The 16,232-nt window shown below is 43.4% G+C and overlaps 1 protein-coding gene across 1 annotated transcript; it reads right to left on the bottom strand.

The window, feature by feature from the left end:
* Window positions 1-367: 367 nt before the first annotated feature.
* Window positions 368-15,012, bottom strand: LOC310686958 (aldo-keto reductase family 1 member C3-like). Its single transcript, XM_083461529.1, has 9 exons — window positions 14,092-15,012; window positions 10,615-10,782; window positions 10,006-10,122; window positions 8,870-8,947; window positions 8,537-8,659; window positions 6,354-6,463; window positions 3,673-3,838; window positions 2,424-2,506; window positions 368-1,091 (listed from the first exon to the last, which is right to left on the bottom strand). The coding sequence occupies exons 1-9, from the start codon at window positions 14,176-14,178 to the stop codon at window positions 1,049-1,051; spliced, it is 975 nt and encodes a 324-aa protein (XP_083317655.1). The 5' UTR covers window positions 14,179-15,012; the 3' UTR covers window positions 368-1,048.
* Window positions 15,013-16,232: the final 1,220 nt, after the last annotated feature.

Below are 16,232 nucleotides of genomic sequence, written 5' to 3'. Positions count from 1 at the left end.
ATTCTTTTCAAGGGGTCATGTGCTTTAAAAGTGCTCCAGATCATAGGATCATAGAAATGTGGACTTGGCAGGGACAGTGAGGATCATCTATTTCAACCCCTTGCAATGCAGGAATCGTTTGCCCAACGTGGGGCTCAAACCCACAACGCTGAGATTAGAGTCTCATGCTGTACCAACTGAGCTGTCCCTCAGGGTGTGTTTGTTACACAGTCATCTTCTGGTTTGGAGTAAACAGCATCAGAATGCAATGCACCATAAGAAATGTTAGGATGGATAAAGGATGTGGAACATGGCGCCGTGTGCACAATGCTCACCCTGAATTCAGATTAAAAGGAAAAGTGTCCACAGCCTAGGGATGGAGGAGGAGTTCAATTTTGTTCACATTTTAATGAGAAACTACACAGCTCACACTTCTTGAACCAATATGCAAATCAAAATGCAGTTATCCTGAGAAAGTGGCAATTCTCTGAATTTTGTGATGCAGTTGTTCAGCTACAGAACCATTACAAAAATGCGTACAGTGGTACCTCGGGTTAAGTACTTAATTCGTTCCGGAGGTCTGTTCTTAAGCTGAAACTATTCTTAACCTTAAGCAACACTTCAGCTAATGGGGCCTCCTGCTGCTGCTGTGCCGCTGGAGCACGATTTCTGTTCTCATCCTGAAGCAAAGTTCTTAACCTGAAGCACTATTTCTGGGTTAGCGGAGTCTGTAAACTGAAGCGTATGTAACCTGAAGCGTATGTAACCTGAGGTACCACTGTATAGTGGAGTAAAGTATTCATTAAAGAGCATATATCAGTGAAAACACCATGCAAACATGCTTTATTTTGGCCAAAAGTACAAAGGAAAATGTGTATGGTAGGAGAAATTTGCAATGATGAATTTTCAAGGGATTTTCTTTTCATCCCAAACTGATATGGAGATTTGAGGAACTGAAGATGGGAAATGAGATGCTGGGAGGAACTGATATTCACAGATTTGCCCAGTGTTTTCCATGCAAAAGGACCCAGGTTCAGAAGGGGATAAATTAGAGATGGGAGACGAGTCCTTATTCCACATCTGGTGGGTAATACTGTGGGTGATCAGCGTATCTGAAACAAAAGAAAATAGAGTCAACACTCAGGGTGGGGAAGATGCACAAGCAACAAAAATTGATCTGTTGTCAGCCATTGCCTCATGAGACTATTTCACACAGTGCATTGTAAGCTCCCCAATTTGCCATCAAATGCCCACCCTGCTGAATATCTGGGAGGCTGGAAGTCAAAATGGTCCACCATTTGCAATATCGGGATGGTCATATGTCTGTCTTCTCACTAGAGAAAATAACCCCTAGATGATGAATACAGGCCTGGTTGCTGATCAAAGTGGTACAAAAGGGTTGGATCAAAGGTCTCCCTCCTCTTCCCCAGCGTCTTTTTGAGACTTTCATGTAGGGGCAGAAGGACAACTGCTGTTTTGGGAGTCCCTTACTGGCAGTAATGCATGAGGCAGCCATCTTTCCCCCATCAAATGCTCCTGGGAATGTCTGCACAGCATTGGTCTCAAGGGTATTTGGAAGCCTGGTTTCAAAGCACAGAGCAACTGTTGGGGGATGTCAGGGAACTGCCATCAGCTCAGAGGCGAGAGGTGTGTTATAGGGAGCCTCCGAAAAACTTGCGAAGAAGTTCCTCCTCCGGCGAGGAGGAAACCCCCACCTCCAGTGGAGAGGAGGTGCTGCTAGAGAGAGCCTCAACACCAAGCCTGAGCAAACAGGAGAGGAGGGAAGTACCCGTTTGCCAGCGCCCACTCTGCGCAGTAGGTTTCAGCGCAGGGAGGGGCAGAGAAAGTTGGGGGTCATGTGACTGTTATGCTGGGGGAGGTACAAGGACCGACCACTCCCAGATTCTGCTAGCGACTGAGCCAGGCATGAATTTGCGACACTCTTCACTGTAAATAGCTTGCTTTTTATAGTGGAAAAAGATACTGAATTGCCATGGGGTAAATTATGGGGAGTTTAGAAGTCCACCCCAAAAGTTACATTTTGTCAGAAACTGGACTTTTTGAAGACTGTCTAGGGCCAAAAACTACTGGAATAGCTCGGTTGGTAAAGGATGGAACTCTTAATCTCAGGGTCGTGGGTTTGAGCCTCATGCTGGGCAAAAGATTCCTGCATTGCAGGGGGCTGGACTAGATGACCCCTGTGGTCCCTCCCAACTCTACAATTCTATGACATGGGCACTTGTCCATACACTTGCACCCCACTCCAACTCTGCATGGGGCTTTGGTACAAGGGATTCACAGTAATTCCTTCTATAGTTTCACCTAATTCTCTATGAAGAGAAGAGATGGATGACAGATCTTTTCTTCCTTTTGCTCTCGCAGTATGAATTCTTGCGTGACGCACTTTCATGTATTCGTATGCATACTATTTAAATATGACTTACACGTCCCATTTTAAATAGCTCATGCCTTTGTGAAGGCCATCAATGGATTTCATATCCTCCTCAGACAGCTGGAAAGTAAGTGCCTGTCAGGGGGAGAAAATAAAATGCTGAGGTGCTTTTACCTCATGTCTTCTTTTTGCACCTCAGAGCTGTGCACTTTTTTCCAGCAACAGAGAAACCAAAGCGAACTTTGCTACCACCTTCCAAAGTTCAATTGCTTCATTCAACAGCTTCAGTCCAGATGTCCTCCCATTGAGGGAATTTTATATGCATAGTAATGTAGGTTTGCAATAGAACAGGAGTGGGGAAACTGTGGCCCCCCAGATGTGGATGGACTCCAACTCCCCATCAGTCTTTGCCATCATGACCAATGGTCAGGGATGAGGGAAGTCACAACCCAGCAAATATTGTCTAGTACTTCTTCAGTAGTCACAGCTGTCCATGAAGGAACAGGTCAATTCTGTGTCCAGGGCAGCTGTCTACCAGCTCCATCTGGTATGCAGGCTGAAACCCTACCTGCCTGCAGACTGTCTCGCCAGGGTGGTACATGCTCTAGTTATCTCCCACTTGGACTACTGCTAAAGGGCTACCTTTGAAGGTGACCCTAAAACTAAAACAAATCCAGAATGCGGCAGCTAAACTGGTGACCGGGAGTGGCCGCTGAGACCATATAACACCGGTCCTGAAAGGCCCATATTAGCTCCCAGTACATTTCCGAGCAAATTCAAAGTGTTGGTGCTGACCTTTAAAACCTTAAATGGCCTCGGCCCGGTATACCTGAAGGAGCGTCTCCACCCCCATCGTTCAGCCTGGAGCAGCACCAAGGGCCTTCTGGTGGTTCCCTCCCTGCGAGAAGTGAGGTTACAGGGAACCAGGCAGAGTGCCTTCTTGGTAGTGGCACCCACCCTGTGGAATGCCCTCCCATCAGATGTGAAGGAAATAAACAACTATCTGACTTTTAAAAGACATCTGAAGGCAGCCCTATTTAGGGAAGCTTTTAATGTTTGATGTTTTATTGTGCTTTTACCATTCTGTTGGGAGCTGCCTAGAGTAGCTGGGGAAACCCAGCCAGATGGATGGCGTATGTATAAATAAATAAATAAATAAATAAATAAATAAATATTATTATTATTATTATTAATGCAGTGTATAGCTAAACTGCCGAGTTATGTGACCTGTGAGATCACAGTGTTCAAATGATGTGCTTTTTCAGTATTGTTTTTTAATGGATTTATGTATGCTGCTTTACCTGGACGTCTTCCTCAATTTGCTCTCTGGTGTCGGCCTTCACTATGACCACCAAGCCGCGCTGCAGTTGGTAGCGAATAGCTACAAGAGCTGGGCTTTTGTTGTACTTCTTGGCGATCGCAACCAACAGAGGGACTTCAAGCAGGGGAGGAGCTTCTGGGTTTAACCTGTTGGAGAGCAACATGCAGAGAAGGTGTGTTTCTGGTGTCAAATGCACAAATATATGCGCACAAATATAGGATGGGGGACACTTGGCTTGACAGCAGTATATATGAAGAGGATCTAGGGGTCTTTGTAGACCACAAGCTTAACATGAGTCACAGTGTGATGCAGCAGGAAGAGAAGCTAATGCTATTCTAGGCTGCTTCAGTAGAAGTATAGTGTTCCCATCAAGGGAAGTAATAGCAGCACTCTATTATGCATTGGTGAGACTTCACCTGGAATACTGTGTCCAGTTCTGGACTCCACAGTTTAAGAAGGATATTGACAAGCTGGAACATGTGCAGAGGAGGGCGAACAAAATGATAAAATATCTGGAACCTGAGCCACATGAGGAATGGTTGAAGGAGCTAAGAATGTTTAGCATGGGGAAGGGTAGACGGACAAGTGATGTGGTAACCATCTTCAAATATCAGAAGGGCTGCCTCATGGAAGATGGAGCTCGCTAGTTTTTTATTACTACAGAGGGCAGGACCTGAATCAATGGATTCAAATTACAAGAAAGGTGATTTTGACTAAAAATTAGGAAGAACATTCTGGCAGTAAGAGCTGTTCAACAATGGAATGGACTCTCTGAGAGGGTAGTGACGAGGGGTGGCATATAAATCTAAGCAAGTAAGTAAGCAAGTATTTTGTATTTAACGTTTGGTTGGTTGGTTGATGTGAGTAAATTAAATTTTTTAGTATCCCATTCTCCACCATAAATTTCAGCCAGAGTGGGAACCCCAAGCTTTGCATATGTTCAAAAATGTACTGGGGGGGGGGGGGACTAAGAAAGAAAAATCCCAACAGGCCAATGGGGATGGACTGAAGCCAGAACAAGAGAACTCAGTATTGCAATGTTTTGTTGTTGGTCCCACTTGTGAAATATAATCATTAGGGTGGCTTCCAATACAGATGAAAACAATAGAAACATAGGGAACAGGCTATGTAAAAAGTGAAATGCTATAATAATTTAAATGCAAGGCTGGATGCAGGGTCCTTTCATCCCTGCCCGTCTTGGTGATTGCAACCAACAGAGGGTCTTCAAGCAGGACAGCAGAGCAACCTGGAAAGAGTGTCCATTTTTGGTGGCCAGAATATAGATATCTCACTCTAAAATTAATACAGCATTGGCCGGGCCATCCAGTATATGCTATCTTTGTATTTAAAGGTCGGTTAGTTGATTTGAATTAATTTAATTAATTCAATTTAATTAATTTAATTAAAGTTTTTAGTATAGTGCTCTTCCCCCAATAAATCACAAGCTCATACTTTGCATGTGGATCATTCTGTAGCCAAAATGGTAGCATCTAGGCACAAAAGAGAGGTCTTTTTCTTTGCTTAAGTACAATCAGTATTTGGGGGCGGGGATGCAATGGCGCAATGGCACTTTCCCCCCTGGTGCTGTTGTGCCCGCCCTCACTTAAATATAGTGCACCCTCCTCACAGAACACCAATTCCATGAATTCCTACAAAATACCCCAGATTATCTTGTGGGGTTTTCCCCTTGTGTGAGGGAAAACTTAATAATTTGGAGTCTCAGGCAGGATTTGATCAAATAGACAACAAAGATTTTGTTAAACAAAGGAAGCTTATGACACAAGTGGGTGAAACATAGGATACTTCAGATTATAATGTTCTTTCACTTCAGTTCTTTCTCAGTTGTTGCATGGCTGTTGCCGCTTAATACTTTGGTTCTTAAACAAGGTGGTACTTCCTGTCAGTTACACACCCCTTAGACAACCCTACTCCTGAGGTACTCTAAGTAACAGACCCAAGGGATCTCCACAGACCTCTTAACTGGTTTGGGAGTCTTCTCTTTTTGTAGAAGAATCTCTCCCCTCCTGACTGGAAAGAGTCCAAAGTGGGCTGTCTTTTCCCAGCTTCTCCTTCTCCCAGCTCAGCTTCAGCCTCCCAGTTAATTCCCGGCCTATTACTCTTACAGGACACCACACACTGTCCTTCACACTAAGCTCAGAGACTCCTTTCTCTAGCTTGTCATATTCATCAGAGTGGATGTTTCCACCCAGAAATGCTATAATTATTTAAATGCAAGGCCAGGTGCAGCCCTTTCATCCCTGCCATTCTACTGTTTAAAGCACCATTAAATATAAATATGATTTAAAAACAGCACAAAATTTCAGAAGCAGAAATTATTAAATAGCCCCCTGCCTGCAACATTTAAAAACATATGTTTGGGAGAAGTCAGACAGTTATATATATATAAAACACTTCAGCAATGGGAAGGTTTCTGAGAATGTCTAAAATGGGAGGGGAAGAGCTTTGTAAATCTCTCTCTGGAATGAGTTTTCTAATTGCGGGGCCACTACAGAAAAGGCCCTGATGCTGGTATCCCCCATGAGGATCTTTATTAATTGTGGGGCCAAGAGTACAACCTTCAGAGCTGATCTGGATGCTGGAGAATAGCTGGCATAGGTGGTGCCTGAGGTGGTCCCCAAACATTTTGGCTTCACCTCTTACCATTTTGGGTCCCTTTGGGATCCCAGGACACAGTATCCTTCCAGGATGATATCGTTTGACTTGCAGAAGGCCAGCAGCTTGCTTTGGTTCCGATAAGGATGGCATTCAACCTGCAGATTCAAAATCCCCAAACACAACCCCAAAGTGAGAATTCAGATGAAACAAAGAATACGGTGAAATAAAGGAAAGACAGAAAAGCAGAACCATGCTATTATTTCTTGAAATATCAGGCTCTTACCATTCTTAAAGTGTGTTGTATTTTCTGATGCATCAGAATCTTTAGAGGACCATTCTTGCATTTGTGGTTTCCATTGCCACGCTCCTCATCCGTGAAATACTGTATGTGTTAGCTGAAGATGGGGGACAGGGCTTATTTCCCCTCAATCTCCTGTCACTCCAACCCTGTTGAGCCATTATACCCAAAGGCATGCAACCTGCTAGCTAAGCAGGAGTGATGGACTGACAATGAGATGTGTGCAGCCGTGATCTCCCCGTACCACAGAGACAGTGGTCCAGATAGCCCCACTTCAATCATGACTTCTTTGTACCCTCTGCCCAACCTTGATTCTGATGGGGGATTTTCCTGGCTTTCCATCAACTTGAGCAGATGATCTGGGACTCTGCTTTATCAGGGTCTCAATCAACTGAAATTTCCAATCAAATTGAGCAGTGGAGACATCAGAACATAAAATCAGGGGTAGAAGGGCACAAGACTTTTCAAAGAGGGCAGTTGTTATTTTTATTAAAGATTTCTTAGTTTACAAAAATACGTGCATTGTCTCTTTTTTCAAGTTGCATTTTCTACAGATCAGTTTCATTTGTTGTGAGACATTAGTGTTACACACAGTGTGAGGTTGGGAAGAAAAGACAGGGAAAGAGGGGAGTGGGGAGTGGGATGGGGTTGGGTAGCAATGCTTCTATTTAAGGGAGCAGTCTTTTCTCATATGTAAGGAAGTAATGGTATAGTTTTCAGTAATCCTCCCTGTGTAAATGCATCTTGTATGTGAAAAGTGTCTTTTCTTCAAATCACCACTGTGGCTCAGCAATGGCGGAAAGTATGGGGGAGGGAACGTAAGAGCTACTTGTCTGGGGTGTGTGTATTCCCAACCCCTTGCCCCCTCTACTGCCATATATGAATTGGATAGTGCACCAAGGTTGGGCAGAGGGTACAAAGAAGCCATGATTGAAGTGGGGCTATCTGGACCACTGTCTCTGTGGTACGGGGAGATTACGGCTGCACACATCTCATTGTCAGTCCATCACTCCTGCTTAGCTACCAGATTGCATGCCTTGGACTAGCGTGCTCTGGTCTCATTTGGTTACATGAGATACACCATTGCCCAAGTGAATGAGGGCTGCTTGAGTGCAACAGCTTTGTCCAGATGCCTAACTCAAAGGCCCTTCTCTCCCCACTTGAGAACTTCCAGAGTCCCCACAAGAGGCTGTGTGGGCCCTGACTGTTAGGATTCTTGCCCTGTGCTTGCAGTCATGGGATTGGTTTTATCACATGACGGTGTGTGTTTCCATTCCACAGTGGGGGAAGTGACGGAGATGGAATGTTTTGTATTACTGTGTTCTGAGATGTAAGACTATTGCCTTTTGTTCTCTCTCTTTGCTGTTTGGTGCTGATGAGGAAGGAGCTGAGTCAGAATGCTCCAAGTGTATGATATGTAAATAAAGTAGTTTAGCCAAAATGCTACGCTGCTGAGTCTGTCACGTGAATTGCTAAAACTCTGCTGTTCCTAACGGTATCAGTTGCTGTGATGTTCGGGCTGGAGAAAGCTCTTGAAGCTCCCGAACGACTGCCCAGGAGGGAGAGAACATGCCAGTCGGGCATGTGTCTCTATCGGAGTCCTACTTGTGTGTAGGATGATCCTGACACTGACTGCTTGCAGACCTCCTTCTACCTGAGATGCTTGTTTCAAACATTATGGACTTCTCCACACTTACTTTTGTCTGAGGATTCAGAGGTTGTGACTAAATGAGAACCCATTACTGGTTCCAGGAATTTAGGGGAGTCTACCCCAAAATTGTGACTGGATCTGCAACCTTATAGCCTTAAGCAAGTTTTTAAGGGAATGGCTGTGTTCGTCAAAACAAAGGTCCTCTCACAAAAGACCTTAAATAAAGAAGCTTTCAACCATGCTTGGAACAAACCCCTAGAAAAAGCAATCAGACTTGACCTGGTTTATCACTGGCTTGTATTTCAACCCTGGCTTGTTCAGGATCAATTCCAGGTGCTTACGGTTGAAGTTGGACACTCCGATGGACCTCACCAAGCCGGAATCTTTGCACGCCTCCATTGCCTGGCAAAGAAAACATGACATGTTTGTTGAGTGGTGTTTGTTGAATAGCTGGGACCACACTTTTTTCCAGATTAAGATTGGTGTTTTATAGTTCACCAGCTCTCATAGGAGCCATTGTGTGAGTCATTGTTCTGGACATGCCTCCTCTAGTGGAAGGCTACTGTGCTCTGTATGTGAATGACTCAAGGGCTGGATTTCCTAATTTCCTACCTCCCATGTCTGCTGAAGATCTACGTTGTCAATAATCAATTTTTTGTCTTCTCCCATGGGAAATAAATCTGGTCCAGGCTGGAAAAGAAGGAGGCGGAGGGAATAAGTGCATTTCAGGCCTAGAAACAAGCACCACATTTCACATTCTTGTTTATTCAAGAGGGATAAAGTGTTACTTTATCCAGGAAAAAATACTTACTGTGAAACATTAGGTAAATGTAAAGGTAAAGGTAAAGGACCCCTAGACAGTTAAGTCCAGTCAAAGGTGACTATGGTTACGGTGCTCATCTCGCTTCCATACCGAGATAGCTGGCATTTATCCTCAGGCAGCTTTCCGGGTCATGTGGCCAGCATGACTAAACCTCTTCTGGCGCAATGGAATACCATGACGGAAACCAGAGCACACAGAAACACCATTTACTTTCCTGCCACAATGGTACTAATTTATCTACTTGCACTGGCGTGATTTCAAACTGTTAGGTTGGCAGAAGCTGGGACAGAGCAATGGGAGCTCACCCCATTGCAGGGATTTGAACCACCAACCTTCTGATCAGCAAGCCCAAGAACTACATCTCTACCAGCATCCCCCCCATTGCAATATTAACTCAGTATTGTCTCTTTTAATCCAGAGGTGGGGAATCAGTGGATCTCCAGGCTTTGCTGGCCTCCAAGTCCCATCAGCTTCAGGCAGCAAGGACAATGATCAGGGATGATAGGAGTTGCAACTGAGGAACATCTGGAAGGCCACAGGTTCTCCAAATATGCTTTAATTTTTTCTGTGCCCCATAGAACAAACTGGCTTCTCTCTTTGCACAGGTCTGTCTCCCCATCTCTCCAACCCCTTTTTTCTTCCCTCGCTCTGTCGCCAAATCCTGGTCTGCGCATGATTTCTTTCTTATGATGCCCATGTAGTTAATGTCATCAGTATATGCAGATGTTTTCTTTAACTGGCATGGTTTCTCCCCCCAAATCTGGGAATGATCATTCCTTGATTAAGATATGTTCTAGCAGAGAACTGTCAGCATCTCTAGGAAATGACAATTCCTTCAGGGAATAAAATATTTTTAGCAGGGTCTCCCACCACACATTTAAATATTGTACTCAATACTTTCATTATGACATCAATAATTATTTACCTTCATAGAATACGGATGGTGCATTAAGAACAGATCCATGTAGTCAAACTGGAGTTTCTTCAGGGATTCTTCTAAGCATTTCCGAACCAGCTCTGGGCGGTGGAAGGTACACCAAAGCTGTCAAAAATATAAAGAGATTTATATTTTCACACAGCCAGTGTGCACAGGACACACTCAAATATTGTTCTGAAGAGTATTTTGAATTGCTGTGGTGAGGTAAAGCAAATTTAAAGTCATCATTGCTAATAAACACTATTTTTACCATTTATTTATGAAATTTATATATTGCCCTTCATCAAAGGATTACATCATGATGCAGGCACTATATTTTACAGTGGTACCTCGGATTACAGACACCTCGGGTTACAAACACTTCGGGTTACAGACTCTGCTAACCCGGAGGTAGTACTTCAGGTTAAGAACTTTACCTCAGGATGAGAACAAAAATCGCGCACCAGTGGCACGTTGGCAGTGGGAGGCCCCATTCGCTAAATTGGTACCTCAGGTTAAGAACGGTTTCAGGTTAAGAATGGACCTCCGGAACAAATTAAATACGTAACCAGAGGTACCACTGTAATCTTTTTTTAAAAAAATGCCAAACTCACTCACTTTTCCAGTGTAGAAAATGTCTTCCCTTTTTATTGTTCCGTCTGCAATCTTCGCACGAACGGCCCGCCCAACGTGCTCCTCTGTCTGGTATACATATGCACTATCAATAAGACGGAAGCCGTATTCTATTGCTATCTTTGCAGCCTCCTCACACTTACTTTTTGGAACCTGCCGGTTGAAAAGGTGAAAAGGTTAGTCAAGGTCTCTGCTTCAGTGGGGAAATTAATATCAGAGGGTACCTGTAAGTAACACTGAGTATCGGTGGACATTTTCAAACTAGACCTGAGTCTCAGGGACTCAGCTAGGCTGGATCTAAACACATCAAAGGAAAAGAAAGAAAAAGCGTAAAGAAAAAGCAATTTATGTATACAGTATGTGTTGCAAGTGCGATATAACATTGTGCTACCAGATGGCAAAATGGAGTCTTGTTTTTTTCTACCTGTTTTTCCTGCTTAAATTTACAGCACTTTATACTGAAACGCTTCTTTGATGTGTCTAGATTCATCCCTACTGATGCCTGGGTCCTCTCGTGGGATCTCTTTCATGAGGCAAGGTGGCTCTGACCAGCAATGACAACAGGGCTCCAATCAAAGTTGCAAGGTGGTGAGTTGCCATTTTAATTTCCCACAATCCCTCTGCCAGCACACACCAAGGCACTATGGGAAGTTAAAACGTGTGCTCCCAGATAGCTGCCAGGTGGGAAACAGGATGAAATCTTGTCTTGTGTTCGTGATATGTGTTAGAATTCCTGCTCCATGATTGCAGTCATGGGATTGCTGTCTGTCACATGACGGTATATGTTTTGACTCCACAGAGTGGGAAGTGACGGAGACAGGATGTTTGTGTTACTGTGTTCCGTGAAGTGGGACTATTGTCCTTTGTTCTTTTTCTTTTTTCTCTCTGATGCTAGAGAGAGAGGGTGCCATGTTGCAGCGCTCCGTGTGCGTTTATATCTAAATAAAGTAGATTAGGGAAAATGTTGAGTTGATGAGGTCTGTTACGCAAATTGCACAAACTCTGCGGATCCCTATATGCGCCAGTTTCGGTTGGCATCGGTAGCTGTGATGTTTGGGCAGAAGAAAGCTTTTGAAGCTCCCAAATGATCGACCAGGAGGGAGGGAACACACCAGTCGGGCATGTGTCTCTGCCAGGGTCCTACTCGTGTGTAGGCTGAGCTCCTGACAGTATGCACATGTATGGGAAATAGCAATTTCTGAGTGCTTGACCCAAACATGCCAGATTTATTCATGGATTTATTAATGGTCAGGCAAAGAGAGACAATTTTTAGGACTTTCAGGATCACATCAATAAGTCAGCAGAGTCATTGCAACCCCCTATAACACATGTATCTCTATAGAGAGTACTAATTAATTAGTGAACCTATCAGAAGAAGAAGAAGAAGAAGAAGAAGAAGAAGAAGAAGAAGAAGAGGAGGAGGAGGAGTTTTTTATATCCCACTTTATCACTACCCCAAGGAGTCGCAAAGTGACTAATATTCTCCTTTCCCTTCCTCCCCCACAACAAACACTCTGTGAGGTGAGTGGGGCTGAGAGACTTCAAGAAGTGTGACTGGCCCAAGGTCACCCAGCAGCTGCATGTGGAGGAGCGGGGAAGTGAACCCAGTTACCCAGATTATGAGTCTCTCACTTAACCACTACACCACACTGGCTCTCTATTATGTATACACAGTACCTTACCGTTTCATAGCTGACAATACCATAAAATGTACTCCATGTTTTGGTTTGACTTTTATGTTATATTGATGGTGTTACTGTTATAACACACACACACACACACACACACACACACATTATTGTTAAAAAATGAAATATTTAATGGTGTGTGTGTAAAAATTTGATGTGAGTGGGGTTTTGGCTCTATGCCAGAATTCCTTCTAACTCCTGGATCCAACAAAGATCCAATTGCTGGAATAGGTATGCAAGTCTCTTGGCAATGGCCCCTTAAGTATGGAATGTTAAGTAAAGAAATGAAGCAGCTCTGTGCCAGAGGGGAAATGGGTGGGTAGTTAGAAAGACAAAAACTAGGGTGTGTGTGAGAGAGAGATCCAGGAGTTGGAAGCAGAAGGCAGGCTGGACAGCTGAAAGATGGAGCCAAGCCTGATTTCTGCTGGAATCCAAGGCTATGGCTGTGGGAGAAGCAAGTCAGTGATGTGAACCCCTCCATCCTTCTTGTTGGCATCTGTCTGTCTCAAGACACAATGGAGTGTGCCTCCAGGGGAAAGTAAAAATTGCTGTGTTAGCAGCACCAAAGTGACTTCCCTGGGGTGCAAGCCTGGGCAGTGGGTATAGAGGTCCTGGGCTGCCCAGATGAAAAGGCCTCTCTCTCATCCTCGCTGATGTGATCCAAAGGAACACAGACTAATACATTTGGCACCAGCTTGGCTTCAGGTGTTGCCAGAAGGAGGCATGCAATGCACCACCCAACCGTCTTAGGAACTCCAGCCCAGATTTGTGTAGAGCTTACTCCTTTTCTTCTCCTGAAGATATCCCACAAGGCAGTGGAGGTTCAAGAGCAGAGTTTTCCTTCTCCTAGATAGGCTACCTCCCTAGCTGAATGAGCCCCATCTGCCCCTCATTTCCCTCTATGGCCCATACAGAAACCGCCTTCTTGACCGTTGGATCCACTAGTAATCGCATCTGTTCAATCAGCCAGAGCCTCTCTTCACATGCAGGATTGAAAATGAGTTAGTTATTTTGGTTCAAACAGTGGAACACTGTTGAGGAAGTCTCTTCGTCAGCAAGTATCTCTTTGTATAAAATGGATTCTACCCTTGCTTTATATGTGAATGGAGCAGACATATGAATTTGAATTGGAAAAATGGAAAAAGGAAAATTCCTTTGAAAAACTGAGCGGTAACTTTTATTTGGTAAATTCATTATATTCCTAGAAATTAATTTTATTACAAAACAAGAACGTACATTGATCCCTTCATTTGCGTTGCTGGTGATATGGACCAAATGAAGATGGTTTGGATAAAGAATTGATTCTATATTTATTGTTAGTGTCCAGAATAGTTAGCTAATGGCTGGTAATTTTGGAAAATATTGTTACTCCCAACAAAACTACGGTAATAGTGGGCACTTATAGTTCTATAGAAATATTTTTAAAAATATCACTAGAAATTTTGCACTGGGTACTTTGAACCCTGCAGAAATTCACACTGGAAACTGTTTCTCAGCTACAAACCATCCAAGTCTTGCACAAAACATTATTTGCTCCTGAATCTGCTGGCTCAGGACCCTTGTTGAACGAGAAGCAGCGCTTTATGTGCTGCAAGGCATCTGTTGCATTCTTGGCTGCTGTGACCCAAGAAGTTCTCACACACAATTGGCTTCTCAGATCAGGTGAGGCATCGCATGCTGTGCTTTGCAATGTATGAAGCACCCAGCAGCTGGCAAGCATCTTGCTCTTCAAAAACAAGTTACTAAAATCGTGAGAGTTAAATATTTTACTTACAGTGTCCGGGGTAAAGGTTCCAAACCCCAATACGGGGATTTTGTTCCCATCATTCAGTGGAATGCCACGGTCTTTGCTAAGTGCCATTTTCTGCTTCTGTGCTTGTTCAGTTCTTGGCTGCAGGCTGAAACTGATCAACACTGTTGTGGCGAAAGGAAATACTCGAGTGAGAAGAATGAAGGTTGTGTTTCCAATAAAATGTCTTTTGTTGGTACAAAAGGAGGGGAGTGCTTAAATACTCCGAAGAAATGAGAGAGAAGGGCGGGGAAACCTATGGCCAACTTTTTATCAGTAATTTTCAGCAGAATGTCCTTTGATGCCCCACAATTTTCATTGTTGACTTAGCAGCATTGCTTTCACACGATAGATAAGCTATGACCAACTTTTTATCAGTAACTTTCAGCAGAATGTCCTTTGCTACACCAGCAGTTTCATTGTGGACTAAGCAGCATTGTTTTCACAGGATAAAAAATAACTTTCTTCTTCTTCTTCTTCTTCTTCTTCTTCTTCTTCTTCTTCTTCTTCTTCTTCTTCTTCTTCTTCTTTGCGTTCCAATAAAGCAATGCAGAGGCCTATTGCAATCTTCGATCAAGAAGCTTCACCTCTTTGTTAGATCAGTAAATTATAGACATACGAAAAGCAAGCCTAAGAGGTATGCAAACCTTTTATTCAGTATTGAAATGAAAACACATGCTCAGAAACAAAATAAGAAATGAAATATATGGAGGCATCTGTTAACCCAATGAAGCTGGGTGTTCTGAGTGGAACATGGCGCCATGTGCACAACGCTCACCCTGAATGCAGATTAAAAGGAAGAGTGTCCACAGCCTCAGCCTTTACTGGAGGGTTCAGGTTACGCAAAGCAGGGGCTGAGTGGGAGACAGCAAGTAGCAGCAAATGATTTCAGCAAGGACATTTTGAATATTTTTACAGATTCCAGAAGATAAAATGCATGTGTATAACATCATCTGCTGTGTAATAGTGACAAGAAAAACATAGAAGTTTTTTTTAATTGAATTATGTTGCCTACACAAACAATTAGAACAAAACTTACAGTCGTCAAACAGATTAAGTAATTAAAAAAAGAATCAAAAATTAATAAGGAAAAGTAAAATTATAATATAGAAGAAGACAAAAGAAAGGTGAATCATGAAAGAGAAGGAGAAAAAAAGAAAAAGAAGAAGGAATATATAGATATCTCTCTCTCTCTCTCTCTCTCTCTCTCTCTCTCTCTCTCTGTGTGTGTGTGTGTGTGTCCATCCATACTTTATTGCTATCCAGAGACCCATAAAACATAAACCATAAAACAATTTCAAAACTAGATTATGCACTCTTTGATCCAGGTCCAACATGCAGCTTGATAATATAATTGGAGGTCTGAGACTGTGAACCCTGGGACATAGAAGTTATTTCAGCTTGAGCTGGAAGACAATCAAAACCCTGTGCCCTTAAATCCTCACAGCCAGCAGTAGTCATTCCTGCCCACCCCTTCCTCAGAAGTGGAAGCTATGACTTTGTAATTTAGAAGTTTCCCCTCATGTGCTGCTTCCCACAGGCATCTGGTTGGCCAATGTGGGAACAGGATGCTGGACTAGATCGGCTACTGGCCGAATTCAGCAGGCTCTTCTTATTTTCTGAAGTTATTTCATCTTGACAATAAATCTCAGGCTATGCAGCTGCTTCTTTTTATGAAGGTTAATCCTTCCCCCCGGCTTGTGCTATTTTCAATATACAAATCACCCCCCTTGAAACTGCTATTTGACACATTAGGGAGAACTAGGGATGGAGGAGGAGTTCAGTTTTGTTCACATTTGAATGAGAAACTACACAGCTCACACTTCTTGAGCCAATATGCGAATCGAAATACAGTTATCCAAAAGAAAGTGGCAATTCTCTGTATGTGTGATACAGTTGTTCAGCTACAGAATAATTGCAAAAACGCATATACTGGGGTAAAGTACAGTAATACCTCTGCGAATGTCCGCCTTGTCTTGTGTCCATTCTGGCCAACGTCCGCGGCAAACCCGGAAGTACTAGAATGGGCTACTTCTGGGTTTGCCGCTTGCGCATGGGCAGAACAGCTAAATTACACTTTGCACATGTGCAGAAGTGCAAACTGCTCCATGATTTGCCCTGCTTCT

Source organism: Podarcis liolepis (genome assembly GCF_965112155.1).
Source record: "Podarcis liolepis genome assembly, chromosome: 10".
In the NCBI taxonomy this organism is placed as follows: domain Eukaryota; kingdom Metazoa; phylum Chordata; class Lepidosauria; order Squamata; family Lacertidae; genus Podarcis; species Podarcis liolepis.
Note: the sequence above shows the minus strand (reverse complement) of the source record. Positions and strands in the feature narration are given on the sequence as shown.

Excerpts from the sequence above, each read along its gene's own strand:
- LOC310686958 (XM_083461529.1), bottom strand. The coding sequence starts at position 14,178 with ATGGCACTTAGCAAAGACCGTGGCATTCCACTGAATGATGGGAACAAA. Across the intron at positions 10,123-10,614 it reads ACATTTTCTACACTGGAAAA|CTTTGGTGTACCTTCCACCG; the intron begins GTGAGTGAGTTT and ends TATTTTTGACAG. Across the intron at positions 8,660-8,869 it reads ATCTTCAGCAGACATGGGAG|GCAATGGAGGCGTGCAAAGA; the intron begins GTAGGAAATTAG and ends TTTCTTTGCCAG.